Source organism: Notechis scutatus, chromosome 1 (assembly GCF_049901735.1).
Source record: "Notechis scutatus isolate UNSWTSFEM ecotype Mainland chromosome 1, rNotScu1.2, whole genome shotgun sequence".
NCBI lineage: Eukaryota > Metazoa > Chordata > Lepidosauria > Squamata > Elapidae > Notechis > Notechis scutatus.
In genome coordinates this window covers 125,250,144-125,278,028 of record NC_142009.1, presented here as the reverse complement: position 1 = coordinate 125,278,028, position 27,885 = coordinate 125,250,144, and the positions used below count along the sequence as shown (strand labels likewise).

Below are 27,885 nucleotides of genomic sequence, written 5' to 3'. Positions count from 1 at the left end.
AAATGCATTTTGTAGAGTTCCTGTTTCCATGATCAAACCACTTAAAGAACATAATTTAGTGTTTGCTTGCAATAATGTGCTTATATTTTGATGAACAGAACAATTCATAATCCACTTGACCTGAATAGATATTGAGGATAAGCTTACTATCTTTTGTGTTTATTGTGTTAAATTACATATAAATCAACCTGTTTTAGTGTATGTTGTGTCTTTATTGGTATAAATAACACTAATATAACTTTTTTTAATAGAGCCAATACGAAGTCTGCGGCAGAGCACACTAGCTAAACGTTCAAATTCTTCATCTTCTGTTCCCACGAAGAAAACTGTAAAGTCTGGACCAGCTCAGAAGGGAGGACTGAAACAACACGATAAAGGACAGGCTAAACAGGATACTAATAACAATAATGCACCAGAACAATTAAAAAAGACTGAGCCAAGTAATGACAGTTCCCAGTTAGAAGAAACAAAAGAAATCCCACCATCATCTTCAGGCAATTCAGAATGGGTTCCATCTTGTGCAGAATCAGAAAGCACTGAAGCAGATAATGAGCATGAAATTCCCACTGAGCCAAAAGTCAAAGTATGTCATGAAACAGGAAACTCTTCTAACTTGCCAGATTCTATTACCTTATGTAAAGAAGTGGAAAATGGAGCACAGGCTGTTACAGAACATAATGATGCTACCATTGGAACAGAGTCAACATCATCTGCTTTTGTGGAGGCGGGTAAAGTTACAGATAGCAATAGCCTTAAAGAGGAAGGTGATGAAGTAATGAAATATATACCTGAAATATCTTCATCAGAAAAGGCAAACCATAAGACTGAAAAAGAACAGAACAGAACTGAAATAGAAGATCAAAACAAGGAAACTGGGACGAGTGATACTCTGCTTGTTTCCAAAACTTGTGAAAATTCAAGTAAAATTCAGGAAGACCTTATAGTTCAGTCTAATTTTGTGGTCAGAAAGGCTGAATGCAATTTAGGTTTAAAGGCTAGTGGTGATATTGCTCATAATGCTAATTTGCAAAAAGAAGAAAAGCAAGAATGTTCAGATAACCTAGTAAAGGCTGATTTGAAAGACAGTCTTCCTCTAAATAGCATGGAATTTGAACAGACTAATTTAAAAGATGATGGTACAAATTCTATCAAATTAGAAGCAAATACTTTGGAAGATAACATTATTCAAGATATTCCAACCCAACCAGTAGATCAAGAGCCTGAAAGTGTAAAAATGGGAGAGCTTGAGAGTTCAGGATTGCCGGAAGATGGGCAATCTGGTGTTCCATTAAAATATCTAAAAAAGACAAAGTCCAAAAATACCAAGACTAAACAAAATAAAACTATAGTCACACAACAGAAATTGACTATTGTAGGCCAGGACACACACAGTAAAATTCATGTTCTTCCAAGTCCTCGTGGTCAGTCTTCAGTAAGTCTGAAACGTCACATAGAGGAGCAAGGAAACATTCAGCATTGTCAGAAAATAATTAAAGTTAAGAAACAACATTCAGATAAAGATACAAGATTTCAGAGCTGTGACTCTGGAATACCTCTAAAGAAGCAAATCCATGAGGTTGGGAAAAATATTCCCCGGGGTCAAATACCAGTTCAAGTACGGAAGATAATGACAGAAAGAATGAATGACAGATCTGTCAGCCATCATGCTGGTTCTAAAGAAGGTTTACATTTAGTGTTGGGAACAACTAGCTCTAAACAAGGGCAGTTACCACAACAGAGTCAGAAGCAGCCACAGAAATATCACCTTAAAACAAATAATTGCATTAAGGAAGAAAGCGGGAAAAAAGATTCCGTGGCATTACTTGTGGATTATTTAAAAGATGATGAAAAGGAGAAAATGAAAGTTAGAAAGTTAGAAAAGAACCTTCAGCCTCGACAGAGAAGAAGCAGTAAAAGTCTTTCAGTTGATGAACCACCTCTGTTTATCCCAGATAATATTTCTACTGTAAAACGAGAGAGCACAGAACTCCTGTCTCCCAGTGAAAGCAAAACTTTCTGGATACCTAGTAAGCAGTGTGGGTTTTGCAGAAAGCCACATGGCAACAGGTGTGTGCTTTTAACACATTGTTGATTTTACCAAAAAAAATTGTAATTGGCATCTCATATTTTGGAGTAGGGGTAGGTAAATTTCTTTTAATGGGGATGGATGGACTCCTTAAATTTTATTTTTTCATTTGAATGCTTCACATTATTGATCATAGCCAATTATGTCATCATAGGACAGGATCAATATTTTGGGTTTTTTTTGGGGGGGGGGGAGAGAATTGGAGGCTAAGTGGTGAAGTGGGACAAACCTGTTACAGTGGTAGACTGCAAAAGGGTTGCTCTTGGGCTGTACATGATTAAGAGATTTCCAGAGAGATCTTTTGCAGTCACACATTATCCATTCCTGTTCCAATTTTAGGTTTTTGACTATCTTTTTCAAATTAAAACATAAAAGATAGAATCAGATTAATCAATTTGTAACCTAAAATCTAGTATTGTTGAAGTAAGTCAGAATGTCCTTCATCTACACTAAGGGAGTGAAGGCAGATGAAAGAAGAAGATAATGAAGAAGCAAAAGAAGAGATAGATACAAGAAAATAGCCCTATATTCTGGTTGTTTGCAAAAAAAATGTTTAAATGATTTGAAAATCAAAACACTTGGGGATGAACAAATTAATAATGGCTTTTTTCACAACTTCTGGTTTTTTCTACTTATGCTACTACCCAAGGATCACAAATATAAGCCAGGAATAAGCAAGGATTCAGATCTAACTAAACCACAATTGAAATAAGCCAGGATTTGCAAACCATCAACAGACCATCCTTGGTTTCAAATTCTGGATTGATAACAAAAAAAACCTTAGATTTTTTTTAGGGGGAATTCAATTTTCATTCTAAGCCAAGAATAAACAAATATTACTTTAACTTAGCATTATATGTAAATCTTGACTATCTAAGTTTACCTTTAAGTAAAGTCTACTTTATTCTATGATGCATACTTCCCAGTATATATATATTCCATATTTCAGCCTACCAAATAAAAAATGCTTTCATGGAGTTTTCCTACTAGTGATATAAAAAATAGTAAGCACTATTGATAAATATTAAAATATCCATTGTTAGCTTTAATAGCAAAAATTGAACCTTGCAGCATCCTGAATACTTTTTAAAGAACGCTCAGTTTTGCTGTGATAGATTTTTTGAGAATCTTTGAAAACTTTTGATGTTTTAACCTGATTTCATTTCCTGTGTGTGCAATAAAATGTGTACCAGCTGTTCTGCATAACAGCTTTTTCAAATGTGAACTGTTCTAGATATTGTGGACAATGATTCTATTACACTTTATACTGTATGGTTAACTAGAAACAGTAGAGGTTATAGTTTGAAATTCCTAGGAACTAGGAATGTGTAACATTTGAAATATTATTCTCCTTGCCTTATTGCCAAGAGGAATTAATAAAAATATTTGATACAAATTTCACATATTGTATTATCAAGACAGTATAGTAAAGTTAATATGGTTTATTTGAAAATTATAAACATGTATCCAGTACTTTCTACTAACATAACTGTTGAAATGGGCAGAAGTTTCAGACTATTGTAAATTAATGCAGTTCATATCACAACTAGCATCTAACACCTATTGAATGCATCATAGAGCTGGAAGAGGCCATCTAGGCCATTATTAAGTCCAACCCCTCTTCATTGTATCAAACCAATTTAACATATATGTGACAGGCTAGCTTCTGCTTGAAAATATCCTGTAAAGGAAAGTCCACCCCTCATTTTTATAATTGATTCCACTGTCAAATAGCTGTTACTGTTAGATTTTTTTTTTCTGACATTCAGTTCTGACTTCTTGGAAACTTAAAGTCATGATTTCTGGACTGAGAAAGAACAAGTTTCGACCTTCTGTAGACAACCTCTCAAGCATTTGTTGAATGTTGCTAAATCTTTTCTCAATTCCAAACATGCTCAGGTCCTTCAATATTTTTTTCCATAGGTTTAATTTCTAGTCACCAGGTAATCTTTGTTGCCTTTCTTTAAATATAGAGTATATTCAAGAGTATAAATGCCCAGAATTAAAATATTGAAGACGAAGACTAAGCAAAGCAAGATGTAGTGTAATTATTTCTTTTCATAATTTGGAAATTGTGTTGATGTTGGCTAAGATGGTGTTAGCTTTCTGTATTATATTGTTGGCTGATAATTGGTTTGCAATCAGTTGTTTCCATGATCTTTTTATTAAGCTAGGTTTCCACTATCCCAATCCTGATTTTGTTTTATTTCAGAAGCCATCAACACTTATTAAAATGATAAAGGCTAATTAGAATGAGTTCAATTAATATTAAAATAAGACATTTGTAACAATGACTCCTGCAGTAGAGGTGGAGAGATCAATATTTTGTTATCTTGTAGAAATGGTAAATTAACAATTTAAAGTTACAATTATTACTTAAGTAATAAAAAAAGTTGCTCTATGCATTGATAGATTCCAAATAGTGCACTTCTCTTGGTGGAATCCATTTTCTTGGTTTCTTTCTCCCATACACCTAGGGTTCCCTACATTTCTCAGAAATTTTGAAAAGGCTAAAGTTAGAAGAACAATATTATTCTGCAAGCCTCATACAGAGTTCTACCCACAGTTCTCGCCCTAGATGCACACATTTTAAAGTAGATATAAATCGATCTAGATTCTGATCCACTCAATAGGATAGTGGAAGTTGATCTTTCCATTCACTGTGCCTTATAGTTGCCATGGAAAAAGCTTTCACAGTAATTTTGGAGACTAACCGTAATAACCATTTTAATTCTATTTGCCCCTTTCTGCATGAATCTAAATTTAAATCTAATCCACACTTATTTTAAATTAAGTATTTTTCTGGACTGGACTCATTCTACATAGTTTATGTATGTATGTTTTACATAGTTCAGTTATGAAAAAAAATCTGAATGGTACATATCTTCTACAATTTCTTCTATTTTTTATAATGATAATTGTAAATTCTGAGCTATGCTTTTATCCAAGTATTTGTATGGTTTTATTATGCTGTGATAAATTGCCCAGAGTCACTAAGATTAGAAATTTAATAAAGTTCTGAATATGTCTCAAATGTACAAGTTTTATATTAAATTACTTGTGGTATAAACCTTTGGAAATCAGCAGAACTTAATTCTTGGGTAAACATTCATACTGGTTTAACTGAAATTAAAGTAAAAGTCTTAGATTGCAAACAATTCTAGATTTGCATCACATCTAAGTATACATGTATGGGACTATGTTTTCATTTTGTTTCCATCACAATGCTATAGTGTGTTTCACATATGGTGTCAATACATGATTTGGGTTTATTAGTTTTTATTTAGCATAGTTAACTAATCCATTGTGGTTTAGTATTTATGACATAATCAAATGTCTAATATTCATCCCTCTACCATTACTGATTTATTTATGGGTAGTCCTCGACTTACAACCATTCATTTAGTGACCTTTCAAAGTTACAAAGGCACTGAAAAAAAGTGACTTATGCCTGTTTTTTACACAACCATTGCAATATCCCACTAGTCATGTGATCAAAATTAGGTGCTTGGCAACTCATACCTATGACGTTTGCAATGTCCCGGGTTCATGTGATCACCTTTTGTGATCCTCTGACAAGCAAAGTCAATGGGAAAACCAGATTTCCTTAACCCTAAGTCCCTAAGTGTTACCAACTGAATAATTGCAGTGGTTCAATCAACAATTCTGCCAAGAAAGGTGGTAAAATGGGACAAAACTTACCTAACAACCTTGCTAAGCAACAGAAATTTTGGGCTGAATTGTCATAAATCGAGGACTACCTTTATTTACATTCATTTTCATTATCACAATTTTTCATTATTATTTGATTTGATTTCTATTAACTTCTGTAACTACAAGTGACGATAATTGCTATATCTGCATCATTCTTTAAATCATTTTAATGTATTGCAGTAAGCTATTTAAAATTCTCAGGAATAAATAAAAAACTAATATGATTTAAAAACCTCATTAAGCTGAGATCTAATAAGTGCGAATTACTTTGTAGGAAAATTAAATTACATTAAAGAGGTTTTCCTATTTACTTAAGTGTTGGAAAATGTTCCTTGGTAAGAAACATTGAACTTTATTATATAGCAATTTTCTTTCATTAAACTAATGACTATTTAACAAAGAAGCTAATGGTGTTTTGAAAAAAAAAACTTTCAGATGGATTTTTTGCTTACCATTTTATAAAGTGTCGAAAACTTCCTACTAATTTTTTTTTAAGTATAGTATCCAGTTGTTCCACTGATTAATTGTTCTAACATATCTTTGATATGGGATCAGGAGCAAGATCTTGCTACTCTTTAATTAAACCTTTTAATATTAGTAAGATATGTCTAAGACATTCTTTCAAATTGTATTTCTGCTTTGGATTCAGATTTCTCTTATTTGACCCTTCTGAGGCTCTTCTTCCTCAAGATTATTCTTGCAACCTGTTACATGCAGCTCTAACTCAAACATGTTTAAAAAGTTGTCATTGGTGGAATAGCTTATTTAAAGACACGATGCTTGTCATATTGTGTTTATATATGTGTGTGTATTTCTTACTATATGTGAAGTGCTACATGCCTGTACAAAAAATAAAATGGAATGAACTGATTGACAGACACAGACAAACACATCTTGTGCTACAACTTCCCTAAGCAACTGGCTTGATTGCTTTTACAAAACGATCTTAAACTGTATTTACAATAAAGTGAATTTAGACTGTGTATTATTCTTTGTTTTCTAATTTTGTTTGTTTTAATGCTATCTTCCGGAAGGAGATTCTGACTTACCAGCAAAAAGCTTTGCTTTACTCATATTAAAGTTGTATTTTGTTTTTTTGAAAAAGATAGTCTGTATCACATTGGAATGTTTTAGTAGATTCCTCTGAGTAGTGGAATTCACTTGTAACAGTGAGATTCCTGTGGAAATGAGTTTTCCATATCTTAATACAATTATTTAAGTATGCTTGCAGCAGATGTTCCTGCTTACAGAACAATAAGGTAGCATTTAAGAATACAAATATATGTAATTAGAGTTTTTAAGGATTGTGTAGGTTGTATTTCATGATTGTTGAATCCGTTAAATATCACCAATTACTATCTTAAATTATTTCTTTCTTTCTGTTGCAGCTGTGTATCCATTCCAACCTTACAACATGGTTCATGCAATTGGACATCAAACTAAGAAGCAATCTACACCCAGAGTTTTAGTGTTAGTGGGCCAACATGTTGAATGCTACTACAAAACCTGTCAGAGAAGAATGCTTTGTTACCAGCTCTTTCTGAATGACAGTTTTTTTTAGAAAGTCTTCCTATCCACCACAATTATCCCACACTATTAGCTGCTCCTTTCTATTATTAGTTCTGCTTCTACTTCAATATCAGTACTAAAAAGTAATAACCTAGTGGCTAAAAGTTTAGTGGTTTCTTTAAAAAATGAAGTCAAAATTTATTGGGAAAATGGCTACTTAATAGCTTATTAGGAATTTTTCTTCCCCACTATTACTCAAAAAAGATTTTAATAAAAAGATTGTTTAGAAATATAATAAGTAAAAAAATCAAATTATTAAAATTTCCATTGAATCCATTCACATTTTATTGTTGGGAAATGTACTCTTTCTTCCTGCCAATTTCTGTGATACAGATAACAGATAATCAGAGTTGGAAGGGACCTTGTAGGTCATCTAGTCCAACCCCCCGCTGCCCAAGCAGGAGACCCTACACCATTTCTGACAAATGGCAGTTCAATCTCTTCTTGAAAGTCTCAAGTGTCACTTGGAGGATTAGTGAAACCAGGATAGAATAAGCAGGAATCCTGCCTTTATTTGGAATCCTATAATATTTTGGTAAAATACTAATAAGAACTAAATTAGCATAAATTGTTTAAGTAGTGGAATGTATAGACATTATATTCTATTGAATATATCCAATTAAATCTATAGTGCAAGTTAATATACTGTCCAATTTTTCATTACCAGATTGAATCTTTTTGCAGTAAATTAAACATCAACTGTTATGCTTACTGAGTCATTGCTCAGTCCTTATCAGTTATATCCAGATTTCATTATGCTTAAGTGAAACCTGACATTTCTGAGACTTAAGCTGATGATAAAGTTAATATATCTATCCAAAGGTACATTAATGTTATTGGTTAATTTCTACATTTTATTTTTCAGATCAAGAATTAGTATTATTTCAGAGAAAGGTTAGCAGGCAAAAAAAAAAAAGTTTTATTAGTTAGCAGAATTAGTTCTTCCTGTTAAAAGGGAACAAAAGAAAGAAAACCCTATTTCTATAAAGATTGTAGTGAATTCATCTGTTCCGAAATGATTTTATTAAATAGAATGACAAAAGCATTGTAATATGTCCACATAATTTATTGAACTGTCAGTGTGAAAATTTAGATTACTGTAAACTGGACAGTGTAAAAACAAGTTCACTTCCATTAAATCCAGGTGTGATTCAGAGATTAATGAAATAAACTTTTTAACATGTAAAATAGAAGAAAATTCATGATTGTTCTTAAGGAATCATAATACATAGTTTCCTTTAAAAAAAAAAAGTTTGCTAAATAAAACAACTGGTCTTTTTTCAAATGATGTTTGATAAATGAACAATTTATCCAAAGATATACTTAAGGACTACATATATTTTCATAATATATGAATTGTCCTTTCTTTGCACTCCAGCCTTTATATTTCAAAAGTAGTTTGTGCAATACTTTTTTAGTGACTCAGTATTATTTTTAAAGTCACCATTGGTGGAGGTTTTTTTTGGGGGGGGAGGGGGGAGTATTGGTCTTCCAGTTTCTCAGCCGCTAGAATATCATTAAATGTATGGAATAAGTACTAATTCCTGTCTTTCCATATTTTTAATCATCTACATTTTTCCTTTTTTTATTCAAAAACAGAACTTGTCAGTTTTGTCAAGAATGTGAACTTATTTCTAATGACAATTTTCTTGTGACAGTCAAGTTCAGGTTTCCTTGAAAGGAATGTCTTTTGACTTTATTTATTTATTAAATTTCTGTGCCACCCATCTCCCCTACAAGGTAGCTCTGAGCTTACTGTTATTTCATACGATTACAACTTTCTTTAAAAAATCATTTTTTTCTAATTTCTATGAACACACTAAACCATAAAGAAACAATATTTTTACACCCGTTCATAAAATACCTCTGTGGCCTATTTCACTGTCATGTTTCAGAGTGAATCATTAATAAACTTCATGAAATTCTCATGAAAACTTAATACTGTCATTTGCTTTATTTCAATCATTTCTGAAATATAAATGATATTCCCTAGCGTGCTCTGTCTTTCTAATGAAATATGACCACTCTCCATATTGTACGTTCATGGAAAAATATGAGGTTGTTATCTTTCTAGTTATAGAATTCAAATAAATTCAAAACATTTAAAAGGTTTCTACATTTGGATAAGCAGTTGGGATGTGGATATATAAGCACACAAACATGTAGACAGATATACTTGCACGTACACTTCTAAGTCAGAAGAAAAATTATGTTTTTAATTAGGTAAAATTCCTTCGGATCTCCTTATAAAATATATGGACTATGCATATATTCACAGATCATTTAAATTCATCAGCTTGTTAAAGTTATTCAAGCTGAAACACCTTCAAAATAATTTGGGATAATGGAGATTTTAGGCTTGAAGATCTAGGCAGAATTGTTCTCTTGAGTCACTACTGAAGTTTGACCCAGTTGCCTATTTTGAAAATGACTATTTTCAAAATAGGCAACTGGGTCAAACTTCAGTAGTGACTCAAGATTTTTCTGAAATCAGTTCAAATATTTCAAATAACTTATTTTCTAAAACTTTACAAAGGCAAACCTGAAAATAAAAAGGGGTAGTAGTCTTTCCCTCCCAGTGGCTCCACTTGGTGGGAGGAGATTGAGTTGCCTTCTAATGCATTTAAGTATGCTAAAGTATGAATAATTTATCTTACTAGAGGGTTTTATTCCTATCAAATTTCATTGGGGAAGAAAGAATACTAGGGGTTTACACCATTTAGAAAATTACCAATTTAAGGACAACTCTTACCTTCGATGAGTTCTTCAATGAAGTTTGCAGTTGTCCGGGATTTTATTATATTATTTGATAAGTATAATAGTGGCAACTGTGATTCTGCCTACTATGTAATCTGGAATAGGGAAGAATGATTAATCTGTTTATCAAACAATTGGGCATTGCCTGTCAAAACCAGATCCAAATTTGCAAGTGTTTTGATGATCTATGGAATCAACATATTCATTTGTTGAATTCTTTCTGAACTTGTAAGTAGTCATCTTTATTAGGCTGTTGGAACAAAATTCAAAAGTTAAAATTCTCTTTTGTAGACATATTTTATTAAGAATGATATAGACTGTACTGACTAGCATAACAAAATCTCCTTGCTGTAACCTTGGCGTTTTACACCATGTTGTAAGGCTGGAAAAATGGATGCACTCTTCTGCACAAAATATATCAAAGAAAGAGGACCTATTCTATATGGAAGGCCTTTTAGGACAGTTACAAACTTAATGTTTAGCATAATATAAATAATATGATACAGCAGTGTGATTTTTTATATTTTATTTTGGTTCTAGGTTCATGGTAGGCTGTGGTAGATGCGATGATTGGTTTCATGGCGATTGTGTTGGATTGAGTTTGTTTCAAGCACAGCAAATGGGAGAAGAAGACAAAGAATATGTTTGCATCAAATGCTGCGCTGAGGAAGACAAGAAACCAGATTCAGTTGATAAGAATATACTGGATGCCAATGTGAAACTTGAAACAGTCGGAGAAAATAGATCAATGGAGTGTGAGAAGCCTGGAATGTCGAAGCAAACTTTCATGGGCCCTCAAAACAAGACCCCAAAGCAAGGAGAAGACTCTGTGAAACATAAGGTCAAAATTTTTAAGCGGGTAAGAAATGAGATTTCTTTTTACAGTATGGACAGATTACAGCAAATTTTGTGTTAACCCTTCTAAAGTGTTTCCTTTCAAATGTGCCATACTTGGTTTTAAAAGGCAAAATATCCTTTAAATTTTTTTAAATAAGTATTTTTTCTACTTAGACTTGAGATTTATTTGCCTCATGCAGTCATTTGTAGATTTCGCCAATTAGTTGTTTTCCAAATAATGGAAGAAGAAAGAGTTACTAAATGTTTTATTAAATTAGTTTGGTATAAAATGTATCTTTTGGGGGATTTTCACAATAAAAAGTATCCATATTGCTTTCATTTCCAGTTAATGTATGATTAATAAAGAATTATTAACTTTGAATAGATATTTGGCTTCCTGACTCAAATTCAAGCCCTGAAATACTGATCAATGTCACTTGTTAAGTATTAATATTAGTATATTTATTATATATATATATATATATATATATATATATATATATATATATGTATATGTATATGTATATGTATATGTATATGTATATGTATATGTATATGTATATGTATATATATATATATATGTATATATGTATATATGTATATATGTATATATGTATATATGTATGTTGTGACTGAAAGGATCGATCCTGCTGTAAGTTTTGATTCTGATGACTCTGAGGATGAAAGGCTGGAGCCTGCTGAGAATTTGGAGTCTGAATTGTTAGAAGACACAGATGTGAGCCAGGGGGATGAGAGGTTATCACACAGACATTCTTCGCCTGAACCCTCGACCTCATTCATGCCTGAAATTGAAGCACAACATGAGTCAGAAGAATCGAGCGAAGAAACGGACAGATCGTGGCTTGATGCCAGAACTAGAAGGAGGCTAAAACGTCAAGCTGTGGGGAGGCATCAAGCCAGACGTTGATTTAGGGAGATTGACACGCCCATCTAGGTGTTTTACGGAGGCAAACTTAGGAGAAGGGCGAGTCAATAATTAGTACGTTGCCTCAAGGACTATAAAAGGACACAGCTGTGTGAGGAAAGATTGTCAGGAACAAAGTGTCTGTTTGCGTGACAAGGTTTACAGCAGAGGCTCGGAGCTTTGTGGATTTATGCCAGAACTGTTTTTGCTGAACAGGACGTGTATATAATTGATGACAGTCGTTATCTTGTTAAACTCCTTTCTTTTGGACTTAAGTTTTGGAACGGCTGCTTTTGGTTTTGTGTTGTTTGAACTTTGAAGGGGGAGCCATAACATATATATATATAGGTATTTTCCCACGTCATTGTAGTTGTGCTTTTAAAGTTGTAGCAACGTTTTGGCAGAATCTCATCTGCCATACAGAAGCCTGATGATGGCAGATGAGATTCTGCCAAAACGTTGCTACAACTTTAAAAGCACAACTACAATGACGTGGGAAAATACCCGAACAAAGCTGAATGCCATGTGTGTGTGTGTGTGTGTGTGTGTGTGTGTGTGTGTGTGTGTATGTATATGTATATATGTTTTGTCTCACTTTTCTTCTTTCCCAAAAGATGAAAGAATACAAACTCACACAAACACAGGCAGGCAAGCTGGGTCGGACTTCACAGAGTTAATTCTTTGGAACTGATAATATCCTTGGCATTCCAACACCCTCTGCCTGCCAAGTCCGAACTGATAACAAATAAAAATCTACTCACAGAAAATTACAAGGCAGTCCACAAAAATCATTCATGAAGAAAATCTGAAGTAAGATTAAACTTTGTCCCGTACAAAGTTCCAGCCGAAAACACACCCACTTTTATCCCCTGTGGGGTGTGGCTCAATGACTCAGCTCACTCTCTGACCCTCCCACGCCTCCTACGTTGCTGCTCACGTTTCTCCCTACGACGCTGCTTAGGATCAAGCCAACACTTCCTCTTTACTCCCTGTCAGGGGCTGCTCCGATATGCCTTCCTCCTGATTAATCTCAGGCTGTTCCTCTCGGTTGTCTGATGAAACCTGAGGCATTATCAGGGAGGAAGGCATTGCCAGAGAGGAAGGTCCTGGGGAGGAAGGCATTCCAAGTTCCTCTTCCTCATCTTCCAGGTCTTCTTCCTTTGACAGCATAGGCTCGGGAATCAGCTTTGTTCGAGTATTTTATAGTTGTGCTTTTAAAGTTGTAGCAATGTTTCGGCAGAACACTATACAGACAAACACTATACAGAAGCCTGATGATGGCAGATGAGATTCTGCGGAAACGTTGCTACAACTTTAAAAGCACAACTATAATGATGTGGGAAAATACCCGAACAAAGCTGAATACCACTCATATAAATACCCGCAAAAACTTAAGAAAACATATAGATAGATACCGTGTTTCTCACATAATAAGGCCGGACCTTATTTTTTTTTTGAGCCCCGAAAAAACGGCTAGGCCGTCTTTTCGGGGGTGACTTAATTCCCCCCCTTGCATCCTCGCCACCAGCCGCTCCTAACGGGTGATCATGGCGAAGCGCAGAGAGCTCCCTACTCCCACCTTTGCTGCCACCTTTGGCACCCACTGCTGTTGCTTTCCCTTCTGCCCATTCCGCCGCCACGTTTGGAGCTGCTGCTTCCGTGTTTGGAGTGCCGCCGCCATTTGGAGCTCCAAACAGCGGCAGTGCTCCAAACACGGCGGCAGCTCAAAATGCGGAAGCGGCAGCTCCAAACATGACGTCGGGCGATCTTTTTATTTTGGTCCACGCGAAGTTCAGAGCGAGCAAGGGAGGGAGACTGCGATGCCTCCATCCGAGATGGCACCCTCACTAGTGGATCACAATGTGGCTGGAAGCCTGAATCGGAGCTCCAAACAGCGGCAGTGCTCCAAACGCGAAGCCGGTTGCTAAAGAGCCAGAAAGCAGCAAGGGCGCCAGGTGGAAAGGACAGGGTCGCGATCACACGGAGATGCCCAAAGCGCGGAGCGCACATAACTAAAGGCGGTGCACGAAGTTGGTTTGGGGACTACAAGGCAGCATCTGCGCCTCTTTCCGGGCGCGTCTCTAGGCTGCTTCCGGAGCTACGGGACACTCTCCGTTGCCTACCGGCCCTTCTTCCTTGGGCTCCCTGCCGTGGGGTACACCCACTTCCTCCTGCAAATTATGCCTCGCAACTCTTCTCTCCCTTTCCTCTCGCTCCAAAAATATTGCCATCGTTTTCCGCCGATTCGGGCTTCCAGCCACGTTGTGATCCACTAGTGAGGGTGCCATCTCGGATGGAGGCATCGCAGTCTCCCTCTCTTGCTCGCTCTGAACTTCGCGTGGACCAAAATAAATCGCCCGCCGTCATGTTTGGAGCTGCCGCTTCCGCGTTTCGAGCTGCCGCCATGTTTGGAGCTCCAAATGGCGGCGGCACTCCAAACACGGAAGCGGCAGCTCCAAACGTAGCGGCGGAATGGGCAGAAGGTAAAGCAACAGTGGCGGGTGCCAAAGGTCTTGGGTATGCAGCAAAGGTGTTTGGTGGGAGTAGGGAGCTCTCTGCGCTTCGCCATGATCGCCCATTAGGAGCGGCTGGTGGTGAGGAATTGCTGCCCGTGGGGTGCTCCTAACACCCTTCCCCCTTATTTTGAACGTTTTAAAATAGGCCTAAATTGGGGGGGAGGGGCTTAATTTGATTTTATGCCAAAAAAACATGCTGGGCCTTCCTATTGGTGGAGGCCGTATTGTTGGAGAAACACGGTAGATAGATAGATAGATAGATAGATAGATAGATAGATAGATAGATAGATAGATAGATAGATAGATAGATAGATGATAGATAGATTTTCGTAGATTTTCACGGGTACGGGTATGTAGGTCTAGGTGTGTTCGGGTCTTTTCCCGTGTAAGATTAAGGGTATCTTGGTGACGTTTCGGCGAGGTCCCACTCGCCATCCTCAGGCTGGTGCTTTTGGCTTTGTGCCAGTGCAAGCAGTGTGTGATCGGAGCTGCCGTCTCTATAAATACTGGTGATGGGGGCTGGTGTGCTGGGCTGGTTGGCTGCGCTTCTGCCTCTTTATTGGTTGATGGAGTTGATGTCGGTATAATGGGCTGTGTGATGGCCCTGTGAGTTTTGTTGTGGAGATATCCTGGATCTTGTGCTTTAATCTCCTGGGTCGTTTGTTTTGTAGTGATCTTTTTTCCATTAGCCTCTGGGGTTTTAACGGCTTGGGTAATGGGTTATGTGATGGGCTTGCAAGTTCTTTTGTTGTGGTATCCTGGGTCCTGCGTTGTAATCTCCTGGGTCGTTTGTGTTTTGAACTGTTTTCCATTAGCCTCCTGTGTAGTAACGGCTTGGGTAATGGGTTGTGTGATGACCTTGTGAGATTTATTGCTGTGGTATCCTTGGTCTTGTGCTGTGATATCCTGGGTCATTTGCTGTGTTGCAACTTCTTGAGTTCTTGTGGTGTAATTTCCTGAGTTTTCTGGTGTGATGTCCTGAGCAGGTGGCTGTGATGTAGTATTCTGGGTTTTAGTCTGGCTTCGAGTTTGGGGTCTGGGTCTGTGTTCTTGGCGTGTGTCAGCTTGTTTGGGGTTGGGGGGATGCGACAGCTGGCGAAGCAGCCATGGTCTCTTTTCTGGATGGTGGTTGTCCTTTGTTTATAGGATGGGCTTGGGCCTGGGTCTGATCAGGGGGATTGGCAGTGGTGTCCCATGTTGTTTTGGGTCTGGTGTTGGTTTTCGTGGCTGGGACTTGTTTGTTGGTGAGGGCTAGCTTCCAGATGTCTGGTAGGCGGGAGGTATCGTCCCATCTATTCATGTTATGGGGGTGTTTCTCTATCTCGATGTCTTCCCTGATTATTCTCTTGCTGGAGTGTTCAGTGTTGGATATTAATTTGGTTCCTTCGAAATTAATTTCATGTCCTGTGGCTTTAAGGTGCTGGAAGAGGGAGGAAGTATTTTCTTCTCTTCTGACTGCGTTTTTGTGTTCTGCAATGCGTGCATTTATTCTCCTGTTGGTTTGTCCAATGTATGTGGCTGGGCAATTGTTGCATGGTATTTCATAAACTCCTTGGTTTTCTAGCTGGATCTTGTCTTTGGGGTTTCTTAGGATGTTGGCTATTTTTTTGTCAGTGCCGAAGGCTGTCCTGATATTGTGTTTGTGGAGCATTTTGCTGATTTTGTCTGGTGTGGGAATTATTCTTTGTTCTTTGTGTACGTGCTAGGACAACGGAGCCTTCTGGCGGTTGGCTGCAACACGAAGCAAGGAGCAAGGACAAATTGTTGACATTTCTTACCCAGAACTGTAGCAAACTTAAACTTTGCAGCTTTGTATGCTTATATGAATAATCAGTGCATTTTGGGTGATGTAATACGTTTGTGATAGGACGCTAACAAAAATTGCTACGTTAACAAAGATTGCTTCTAATAAAAGAGGGTTTCAGGTTTTGCTCTGAGCTCTCATCCCGGGACAACCTTGCGTTGTGTCTTTTTTCGATGAGAGACCACCACAACTGGTGACCCCGACGTGATCCACTAAAAGTGATACATCTTTGGCACACCCATTCTCATCGTCTGGAATAGACTTAGTGCACCCCATCCGCTTGAATCGCTGGCGACAACGGATCCCTCGTGAGTATGGGTGGTAGATTCTCTAAGGAGCAGGCAGCTCACATTCAGGAAATCAGAGAATTGACCAAACGAAATTTTTTTACCTTTAAAAAGGGGGGCTCCCTTCATGCCCCCCTCACAAAAACCTCTATTGAGGAACTCCTAGAATACATTTGGCAACACTGCCCTTCTTATCCGGCTAAAGGCAGTATCAAAACTACAGTATGGAAGGAGATTGGAAAATACCTTCACGCAAGTCCTAGGGCCCCTTCGTCTATATTAATTGCTTGGAGGGTGGTTTTTGAGGCTCTCTCCTCTCTAGAGCAACCCCTACTTGGCCCCCTTTCTGGACCCCCTCCCTATGTGAATCCTGCTGTACAACTCTTGCCCCCCGCTGTGGCGCCTGTGTCTCTTAAACCGACTGCCCCCCGGAGGCAAATGAAGTTGGTAAACCTCCCCCCCTTCTCCTGACCCTCCCTCACCCAATCCCTCTTCTTCTTCTCTTGCTCTCCCTTCTGTGCCTTCCTCTCCTGCCTTACCCCCTCCTATGGGCGCGCTTCAAAGGCAAATTACAAATGAGGCGGCTCGGCAGGAAATTCTTCTTAAATTGGCATATGAGAAAGCTAATGCAGACTGTAAAACCTTGCTTACTCCCTTGATTAATTCTCCAGATGCCACTCTAGCCCAATTCCTACAAGCCTGCAGGGTGGTGGGAACACACCAATACACTTCCGAAATGATGGCTGCAGCTATCACCAGAGGTAATAAGCCATCTGGTAATTGTTACAATTGTTGGAAGCCCGGTCACTTTAAATCACAATGTCGAGCCCCCGGCGGGGGGGGCAGCAAAGCCCTCCGCCAGTAGAGATGTTCGACCAAAAACAGTCTGCCCGAAATGTAAGAAAGGCTATCATTGGGCTAATCAATGTCGATCAAAAACTGAACCCTCGGGAAACGAGTAGAGGGGCCGGCAGCTAGCCCCTCCCCCAAGGCTGCCCATATACCATCCACTGTGTATGAATTATCAGTGGCAGAAGATGTGCTCATATCCTTTCCCCAGCTACCACTCTCTGTCAGCGCACAGCTTCCTCCTTCTCCTCCGATAAAACTGCTCTTATACAATCTCACCCTCATGCCCTCCTCAAAGGAATCTCTGTGGTTCCCGATCTGCTTTATCCTTCCTCAAAACTCTCAGCCATTAACCTTTCTGTGCTAAGTTACAAAAGGGTGACGTCGTAGCAAAAATGATCCTGTACAAAATTTTGGCTCCCTGTGACTTCTGAAAATCTCACAGGGACTGCACAAATTAAGCCCGCCATCCTCCCCCTTCACACGAATTTGTGGGGGAGAGACTTGCTCTCTCAATTTGGCGCTAAATTGCAGCTAGAATGACTCACCCTCTTCCCCTTCGCTTAACCTTAACCACGGATGTTCCTGTTTGGGTTGATCAATGGCCATTGCCAGCAAATAAATTGCTTGCATTGCAGCAATTAACAGCCGCATCCGCTGTTACTATTCTATCCGCTTTCTCTCTTTCTCCCCTAACCCCTTGGGACAGTCATAACTATTTTCATCAAAATAAAAGGGCTCTTATGAAGGAATTCCAAATCACCGCCCAAGAGGCTGCTGCAATTATTCAACAATGCCCTACTTGCAGCAAGCAAGCCCCTGCCCTGCCAATGGGAGTAATTCCCAGAGGCTTAAAAGCATGCCAAATTTGGCAAATGAATGTAACTCAGTATGCGCCTTTTGCACCATGGAAATATATCCATGTTTCAGTGGACACATACTCAGGGTTCATCATGGCCTCCCCGCAAAGAGGAGAGACCACAAAACATGTCATTAACCACTGCATCCGGTCATTTACGTGCCTGGGAAAGCCCTCGGAATTAAAAACTGATAATGGCCCCGCCTATACTAGTACCAACTTTGCTACCTTTTGTAAACAATGGCCATTTTGCACAAATTTGGCATTCCATAAAATTCTCAAGGGCAGGCCATAGTAGAAAGAGCCAATCTGACCCTAAAGAATGCTCTTGACAAAGTTCAAAACTCGATGGGGAAACTCACCCCAGGGCTACCCATGCTGCAAAACAAGCTTAACTTGTGCTTATTTACACTGAATTTCCTGAATGAGTCTGGCACACCTGCTTCTTCTGCCGCCTCTCGACACTTTTGCTCTCCATCCAAGGATGCTCCTAGACCTCCAGTCTACTTTCGACAGCTTCCAGATCCCAGATGGCACGGGCCTGCTGAACTTATAACCTGGGGACGAGGGTACGCGGCTGTTTCCTACAACAACACCACCACCTGTGTCCCCAGACGACAAGTGAGGCCTTTTCTACCCAAACCAGCCTTGCCTACATCAGCATCATGAAGCTGCCCGCTGCATTCATCATTTGCTTCCTGGGCTTCCACATCGTTCCTGCCGATACGACAGCCACCCCATCCTCCTGCGACGCCTGCATCAAAACTACTCGCAGCGGAACGAAAACCCAATCCACCCTGATCTATCATACTTTGAAGCCTGAGTGCAACTCCACGACGGTCTCCCCTTGTCTGCATAATAACACTCAATAACACTCAATACCTGAATCCGAGGGGGTACAATATCGTTTTTTAGGTCTTGGTATCGACGGTACCGGACGTGACCCATATGGTTATATTATATTGAAAATCCACACCACCTCCATAAAGTCAACACCATCCAAAGTTTTCTGGGAATATCAAGACGAAATTAGCAAATTGAACTCTCCCTATTCCCCCCAAAGCTCATAACATGTTTGGATCCTGGTTCCCAAAATTGCCTGGTTTGCAAGCTATTGTAGCGCTCATTGGTATGATTGCTGCGGGATGTGTTGTATTGCCTTGTGTATTACCCATCTTTGTACGCACTATTTCTAACAGTTTATCCCTCTTGGCTGAGAAAAAAGCCACTGCGCAGGTAATGGCTCTCTGGAATCAACAAATAACTAACACATATGAACCACTGCCATCCGAAGATGAGATAGGAGAGCCAACCTGTGACGACCCAGACGAGGACAAGATGTTTGTGATGGTTGAAGAAGTCACGAACGTTGTGGATAACATCAACATGCACAACACTCTTGCCTACGCGCCTGACAAAGGCTGTTATTAGGACTAAAACACTCCCTGTCTCTTAAAAAGGAAAAACAGAGGAGATGTGGGAATTATTCTTTGTTCTTTGTGTACGTGCTAGGACAACGGAGCCTTCTGGCGGTTGGCTGCAACACGAAGCAAGGAGCAAGGACAAATTGTTGCCATTTCTTACCCAGAACTGTGCAGCTTTGTATGCTTATACGAATAATCAGTGCATTTTGGGTGATGTAATACGTTTGTGATAGGACGCTAACAAAAATTGCTACGTTAACAAAGATTGCTTCTAATAAAAGAGGGTTTCAGGTTTTGCTCTGAGCTCTCATCCCGGGACAACCTTGCGTTGTGTCTTTTTTCCATGAGAGACCACCACAGTCTGGTACCTTTGATGTAGGGGAGGAGTGCGATACTGTTGTCTTGTTCTGTGTCTTGTTTATTGGGGGGTATCTCTCTTCAGATTAGGTTGGTAATTGTGTTTATTTGGAATCCGTTGGAAATTAATACGTTAGTGAAGGTGTGTAGTTCTGTTCTCAGGTGGTCTTTGTCAGCTAGGCATTTGGTTCTGGAGATGAGGGTCTTGGCTACGGAGTTGATCTGTGCAGGGTGGTGATGGGATTGTGCATTAAGGTAGTGGTTGGTGTGTGTTTTTTCCCGGTAGAAGGTGTGTCCTAGGGAGCCATTGGGTTTTTTGTAAATTAGGATGTCCAGGAAGGGAAGTTGGTTGTTGGTTTCTGTTTCCATGGTAAATTGTATTTTGGGGTGTAGGTTGTTAAGATGTGTGAGGAAGTTGTCCAGTTTTTCTTTCCCGTGTGGCCAAATTACCAAAGTGTCATCTACATATCTGAGCCAGAGTTTATGTTTGTGTTCGGATTTGTCTAGAGCATTGGTTTCAAAGTGTTCCATGTATAGGTTAGCGATGACAGGTGAGAGGGGTGATCCCATGGGTGCTCCCTCTATCTGTTTGTATCTTTGTCCATTGTGGATGAAGTATGTGTTGGTTAGGCAGTGGTTGGTGAGATCGACGGCAGCTCCGATCACACACTGCTTGCACTGGCACGAAGCCGAAAGCACCAGCCTGAGGATGGCGAGTGGGACCTCGCCGAAACGTCGCCAAGATACTCTTAATCTTACACAGGAAAAGACCCAAACACACCTAGACCTACATGTATGTATGTATGTATGTATGTATGTATGTATGTATGTATGTATGTTAGTTATTCAGCTTTGTTCGAGTATTTTCCCACGTCATTGTAGTTGTGCTTTTAAAGTTGTAGCGACGTTTCGGCAGAATCTCATCTGCCATCGGCCTTCCATCCCTCAGAGGTCGGTAAAATGAGGATCCAGATTTTTGGGAGCAACATGTTGACATTTGTAAAGAATTTAGAAAGGGCTGAAAAGCACTATATAAGTCTAAGTGCGGATAAGTCTAAATACAGATAAGATCCCAGATTAATTGCTAAGTTAAAACAATATATTCGGTTGCAACTTGTGCTTCCTTCAGAAGTTCCCATAACTCTAATTATTCATATTTATGTTATATTTCAGAATGCTCAGATTCAGCTAAAAATGCCTCTGAGCAACAAATCAGTGCTAGTATTGCTTGAACTATTGTTTTAGAAATGTAATTCTGCAATGGAATGTTGACTAAGATTGTAAAATGCAAAGGAGCATTTTAATGTGTATTAAATATGAACAGTTGGTTCCTTAGAAGATTTATGGTCCCTCATAGGATTATGCTTTTATTAGTTACATAGTTACAGTGTCTGGATGAAATCTAACTTTTCACTAAAAAAACAAGAGACTATCACTGGGTTGAAGAAGGGGACCTATTTCCCCCCTCTTTTTTCCATACACCACTTCTCTAGTCTGGTAAAAGGTGTTCTGATCAGATTCTGAGAGGAAGAAAATTGAAAAGGATATTCAGTTGTGTGAAAGAAAGTCCATTATTTTACATGATATTTTTCTCCATAAATTCTTACTACCTGAGAGATGGTGCAACTACCATACTATGTATCTAATGATGCTCTTCTTTGGATACCATTATAAGCCAAGATGGTATGATTGGGCTCCCCCCGTAATAGTTACAGTCAATAGTTATAGTCAGTGCAATCAGAATAGCAAAAAAAAAAAGGGGGGGGGGTCTTTGGAATAGAATCCTCTTGTTAGTCCAAATCAAAGTTCTCCAATCTGTTTGAATAGAATGTTCTCTAAAATTCTGTTCATTTTATATTTTTTATTTTTCAAATGTATTTGATTCCCCCCCCCCCCTTTCTTTTTATATAATTAGCCCTCTTGGGAACAATTTATGCTGAAGTTGTGGCATAGATTATATAAATGCATATTTTTCTATAGATGCTTTGATCCTGAGACTAAAGAAAAATTGAACAGAAAAAAGGCTAATAATTAGTGTTGTAACTGTTTCAGGAATCTAGTGAAGCAAAAGCAGTATTGGAATGCAAAGATTCTGAAAGTAAAAAGGGGCCGCAGATTCCCCTTAAGAAAACAGGGCAAATGAGTTCAATTCCCCGACGATCTTCTGAAGACAAATATGAAAAATTGAATAAAGATAATGCTTCATGTTCAAGTGAAAGCACACCAAAGCAAGGTAACTAAAACCAAAATTGCTGATAATCATTTCCAAAATGTGTAAGTCATATTCAAAAACTGCTGGGAGTAAAACAAATCAGATTGAATATTTTTTTTTTTTTTTTGCATTTGGTATCAATATCATAAATTTTAATAAATCTAAAAAATTATTCATTTAATAAAATATTTTTTAAATATTGACTTTTTTTCTGTTGGCTTTTTTTATTAAGCATGGATAAACCTTACATTCCTATAAAGCAGGGGTCTTCAAACTTGACAGCTTTAAGACTTGTGGACTTCAACTCCCAGAATTCCTCCTCCAGTCATATTAGCTCAGGAATTCTGGGAGTTGAAGTCCACAAGTCTTAAAGCTGTCAAGTTTGAAGACCCTTGCTATAAAGCATAGAGTTGACTCTGTACAAGCTAACAGTTTCTAAGATACCTTATGCGTTTTATTGGAAATTATTTTGAGGAATGGCACTCTGATGTGGGAATAAGCAACACTAAAAATAACTTTTCTCTTTAAAAACAAGTCTCACACTGAATATAATTTAACCTGGTTTAATTTACATAATTATAATTTTGCCATACAGATTTGACTACATTTGAGGCATGAGCTTCTGATAATATATGGATTTAAATATTAAATTTTATCTGATTGGTTATAATAATGGTAGGGTCTCTCAGATTAGACAGGAATTCATATTATTATTATTTTTGATTGATTAGTTTTATTCATATTATATTTGAGCAATAAAATAGAAAGACTGTGGAATTTAATAATGGGTGAAAGAAGCTCAGATTAAATCTTAAAATAAGAAGTTTGTTCTTTTTGAACAAATCTGAAGCTGGAGTCTTTTGGAACTGGGCATTTGAGTAATATTGGCCTGGTTGTACTCCCTGTAATGACTAGGAAATCACCCTAGACACTCTTGCTTAAGCAGCAGGGAAAGTTATAGTCTGGGACTTGATTCAGATCTAGTTGGTGTATGCTAGTTAAAAGTCTTACTTCTATCAGGATGCCTTTGGCCCTAATCTCCATTCGTTTAGATTACTATAATTTTGGAGGTGACCCAGAAGGTGTAGCTGACATAAAACATGGTGGTCAGATTATTAGTGGGAAACCTTGCCAATGCAGAATAAAACCAATTTAAACTTTGGTGTTCTGCGCCCAATTCAAAATGTTGCTGGTTACCTTTAAATACTTGGATATATTGGTCAGTACTTTGCCAGAATGGAAACTTCCTGTGGTGGTGTGAACTTTTAGAGAGGGCCTGCTAAGAACCACATCACATTATAAGACCGGCCTTCTTTGTGGTTATTCCCACACTTTCAATCATACTTTCCCCAGGAGCATGTTGTCCCACTATGCCTTCTTTGACTCTGCAAGCAGATAAAAACAATATTATTCCAATGTACATAACAACACTAGATATAGATGCCCATCATTGGACTTTTTATGATTTCTATTGGTTGTTTTTATTGTTGTTATATTTACCATTTTATGCTTTTTCAGTGTCTGACAGATTGGGGCGGTCTACAAATAGTGTTAAAATAAATTCAGTCAATTCACTTTATCTTTTCAATAATAACACTTGTTCTCATTATCAAGAATATGGTTAGTTGGAGAAATGTAGTTTTATCTCACCATAGCTCTCTAAAACGGTTAATTTGGTTATATTTCAAAAGGTATTCAGGATAAGCAGGAAATGAAGAAAAGGAGAACTGAGAAGGGAACAGCAAGTAATGTACACTCACCACCTGCTTCTGCAGCCAAACCTTCTGCTGATCAGATAAGACAAAGTGTTAAACAGTCACTGAAAGAAATTCTAGAAAAAAGGTATGGGTTCTGCAGTAAAGCCATTCCTGTTACTCCAATTGTTTACTGAAAAAAATAAAATAAAATCTCTATATTTTTTTCAGGCTTGCAGATTCAACACTGAAGATCCCCGAGGAAAGAGCAGTGAAGGTTGCAAATAAAATAGAAAAAGAGCTCTTTTCCTTTTTCCGGGATACCGATTCCAAGTACAAAAATAAGTACAGAAGCTTGATATTTAATCTGAAAGATCCAAAAAATAAAGTATGTCATGACATTTCTTACATACTTGGGAACTATTCAAAAAATAATTGTTGTTTCTTTGTGGATGTCTAGAATAATTTTAAATGCTCATAATTTCTTCCATCCTGATCATTAACATTTTAGAAGTCTCAGAGCTAGAGTTAAATTTTCTAACTTACTTTTATTCCATATCCAAATTGATGAATCTACTTTTTCTGTCCATATTTAATGAAAACACTGTCATTTTCTTTTTGCATGCTAAAATATCTTGTTAATTTTTTTTCAGAGGCATTTTGCCTCCCAAAATAGGGGTTCACATTTCTTTACCTAAAAAATAGATTTAATAGAGAACTATAATAATATATGTGAATAGAGCTTTCTTTCCTAAATCATTCTGTCTACTAATAATTAATACTTTTATATATTTTATTTATATCCCGTTTTTATTATTTTTATGAACAACTCAAGGCAGCAAACTTATCTAATATTTCTTCCTCCTATTTTCTCCACAACAACAACACTGTGTTAGGCTGAGAGAGAGTGACTGGCCCAAAGTCACCCAGCTGGCTTTCATGCCTAAAGTGGGACTAGAACTCACGGTCTTCTGGTTTGTAATATGGTGCCTTAACTGCTAGATCTTTCTGATTTGGATTTAACTTTCATGTCCCACTGCTGGCCTATGAGGTTTGCCACAAGCCTTACGTTTGTACTTCAATATATATGTACAAGGACTGTATCAGACTGCATATATCTAACATTCAGTTTATGTTATAGATCTAGTATATATGGATGGCATAGGGGCCATGTTCAAGCTAGATAGGCAGGAAAAAAAATAAACATTTTTTAACTAAAGTTTTGTGGGAATTTCTTTTTAAGGCAGATTGGAAGTGCACCCATTAAAAAACTATATTGAATCTAATTATTGTGTTTTAGATAACATAGTCATCACTTGCAGAAACATAAGATATGCATTCTGTTCTTCTGCATGTATCCTAAGCCCTGCAGATACAGATTAGCAAAGTAGAAATGGATATCGGATAAAGTTTGTGTTTGTATCCTCTCTGCTTTCAGCAATAAAATTCATACTCGCCTACATTTATAGGCTCTTAAATTTATAGGCTTCCTTTACTTTTTGCCCTTAGGTTCAAAGACTGGCCTAAACTTTTCAGCTCAGTTGCAGAATGTTTTAGAGAATTTAAACAGAAAACCAATCATTCTTCCTATTGATATATTATATCATATAAAAACCATTGAAGCTAAATATGAAATATTTACATTAGTGTACAATTGATGTAGAGAAATGCTTATGCAAGGGAAATTAATTGAATTTCACATAAGTATAGTTGGTTTGCAGTTAATACTTACCTTGTAGAATTGATACTAGAAAAACACAGGTTTTGGTTGATTATATATAACTAATTGATTTCTCTTCCAGATACTTTTTAAAAGAGTATTGAAAGGTGAAGTTACTCCAGACCATCTCATAAGAATGAGCCCTGAAGAACTAGCTTCCAAAGAACTAGCAGCATGGAGGAAAAGAGAAAATAGACATGTATGGCTTATCTACCACTATTGAATTGGTCCCCTAATAACAGATTATAAGTTATTTGTTTTCAAAAAGTTGTTGTCCCTGCCCATCCTCTCATTCCTATGTAATCAAATGATCAATGCTTCGTTCAGCTCACGTTAAGCTAGCTAAGTAGGGTAAATTCAACCCCTTCAAAGCATGCCTTCAACATGTGGGAAATTATTTAGTATTTTCTTCTGGTTTCAGTTTAGTATTTCATTTTATATAGGCTTGCAGCTGTTCTCCTAATATAAGATTTGGGTATGCAGTAAATTTGGTTCTCTCTTGCCCCAATTCATTTTATGTCATTTTTTTGTTCTCATGCCACAAATGCTCTCTGTCCAAAATATTCTAGAAATCTTTTTCAAGATGACATCCTTTAGCATTATGACTATACTTTTATTATCATAAAATGAGCTTGATTGAATATTTTTTCTTAACATTCCTGGAATTCTGGAATTTTGAACCTTAAAATGTTTTCTTTGAAAATGAACCATATCTTCTAGTACAGGGGTCCCGATCTCCAGGCTGTGACCTATTCAGAACCGGGCTGCATGTTCATATGCGCAGCTCAACTTGCATGAACAGCAGGCCAGTATGTTTGCTGGCACACTACATGCACAAGTCGAGCTGCACACATGTGTACCAGCTGGCCACTTGCACAGCCTGGTTCCCTCCCTCCCCCCGGCCAGGCCACAAAAGTTGGGGACTGCTGTTCTAGTACGTAAAATTGTTGTCAGGTTTTCTACGTGTATACAAACTAATTTACTGGCATTTGTTTTTAAAGGTATTCTAATGCAAAAGAAGGAATCCAGTTTCCATCTCTTAAATATGGTTTCATGTCCTAGAACTTTGTCTGTTGTTTCTGGAGGCTCCTGCCTTGTACATCTAATCTGTTCTTTGTTTATTGATAGACAATTGAAATGATTGAAAAAGAGCAGAGGGAAGTTGAAAGACGGCCAATCACAAAAATTACTCATAAAGGAGAAATAGAAATTGAAAGTGAAGCTCCAGTTAAAGAGCAAGAAGCAACTATTATGGAAATTCAGGTATAATTTGAATGTGTTATTGTAACAATAAAACATTTTTCACCAGCAGTTCTTATGCACTAGAGTATAATATGTAGGTTGTCTAATCTTTGATATATTCAACCTAGTTTAGAATCTGTGAGTATCTTTCATGGGCTACATGTGTCCTTGTTTTACAAGAGAAAGCTAGCAGTATGTAAATGAAAACATGTTTGTGCTAAACAAATTTTCTTGTAACATCCAGGACATTGAAAATATATTATAGCCCTTTCTGCAAGAAAGATTCAATAACATCTAGAGCTTCTATGGTAATCAGCAAGAGTTAGGATATGAATTATATTTCCTCACAGGCCTTCATAATATTCCTATGAAAATATTATTCAGCAGTGATATATATAGGCATTCCAGGATCAGGATAAAGACAGCTCTGGATTCCTTGAATCTGAAGCACGTTCATTTGTTTAACTGGTCACAATACTGGATGATCTGTTTTTCTGTGTACATATATTTTATTTGAACCGTGAAAAGAGCCATGGTGATGCAGTGGTTGGAATGCAGAACTGCCGGCTAATTCACTGCTCACTACCAGGAATTCAATCCTGACCATCTCAAGGTTGATTCAGACTTCCATCCTTCCAAGGTCGGTAAAATGAGGGCCCAGATTGTTGAGGACAATAAGCTGACTCTGTAAACTGCTTAGAGGGCTGTAAAGCGCTATGAAGTGGTATATAAGTCTAAGTGCTGTTGCTATATTTTATTTCATTGAAATTAATTCATTGAAGAATAGCAACAGAATTGATAACATTGAAAACAGTAAGCTGGCCTATTCTTAGTTTACTATTGCATTTAGTGTTGCTCATGTCATTTTAAGTTACTCAGCATAATGCCAGTGAGGACTCCTTTAGTAAATGCTGAATGTTATTTCTTTTATAAAGCAATGTTAATAAATAATGTATATAATGTTTATTATAGCCAAAGGACCTGAATTATTATATATATGTAATAAATATAAACAACATTTGTTTTCTTCTTG

General features: G+C 37.6%; 1 protein-coding gene across 11 annotated transcripts in view; it reads left to right on the top strand.

Moving 5' to 3' along the window:
- Nucleotides 1-27,885, top strand: part of PHF3 (PHD finger protein 3) — a 74,522-nt gene that overhangs the window by 32,893 nt on the left and 13,744 nt on the right. For 6 of the 11 annotated variants that reach the window (XM_087945223.1, XM_087945217.1, XM_087945196.1 and 3 more), the window contains 7 exons: nt 252-2,067; nt 10,667-10,985; nt 22,037-22,217; nt 23,888-24,038; nt 24,122-24,278; nt 25,693-25,809; nt 26,739-26,873. In XM_087945223.1, the coding sequence (XP_087801349.1) occupies nt 252-2,067; nt 10,667-10,985; nt 22,037-22,217; nt 23,888-24,038; nt 24,122-24,278; nt 25,693-25,809; nt 26,739-26,873 (2,876 nt within the window). The remainder of the gene's footprint in view (nt 1-251; nt 2,068-10,666; nt 10,986-22,036; nt 22,218-23,887; nt 24,039-24,121; nt 24,279-25,692; nt 25,810-26,738; nt 26,874-27,885) is intronic. The other 5 variants (XM_087945254.1, XM_087945251.1, XM_087945244.1 and 2 more) reach the window with 1 other exon arrangement.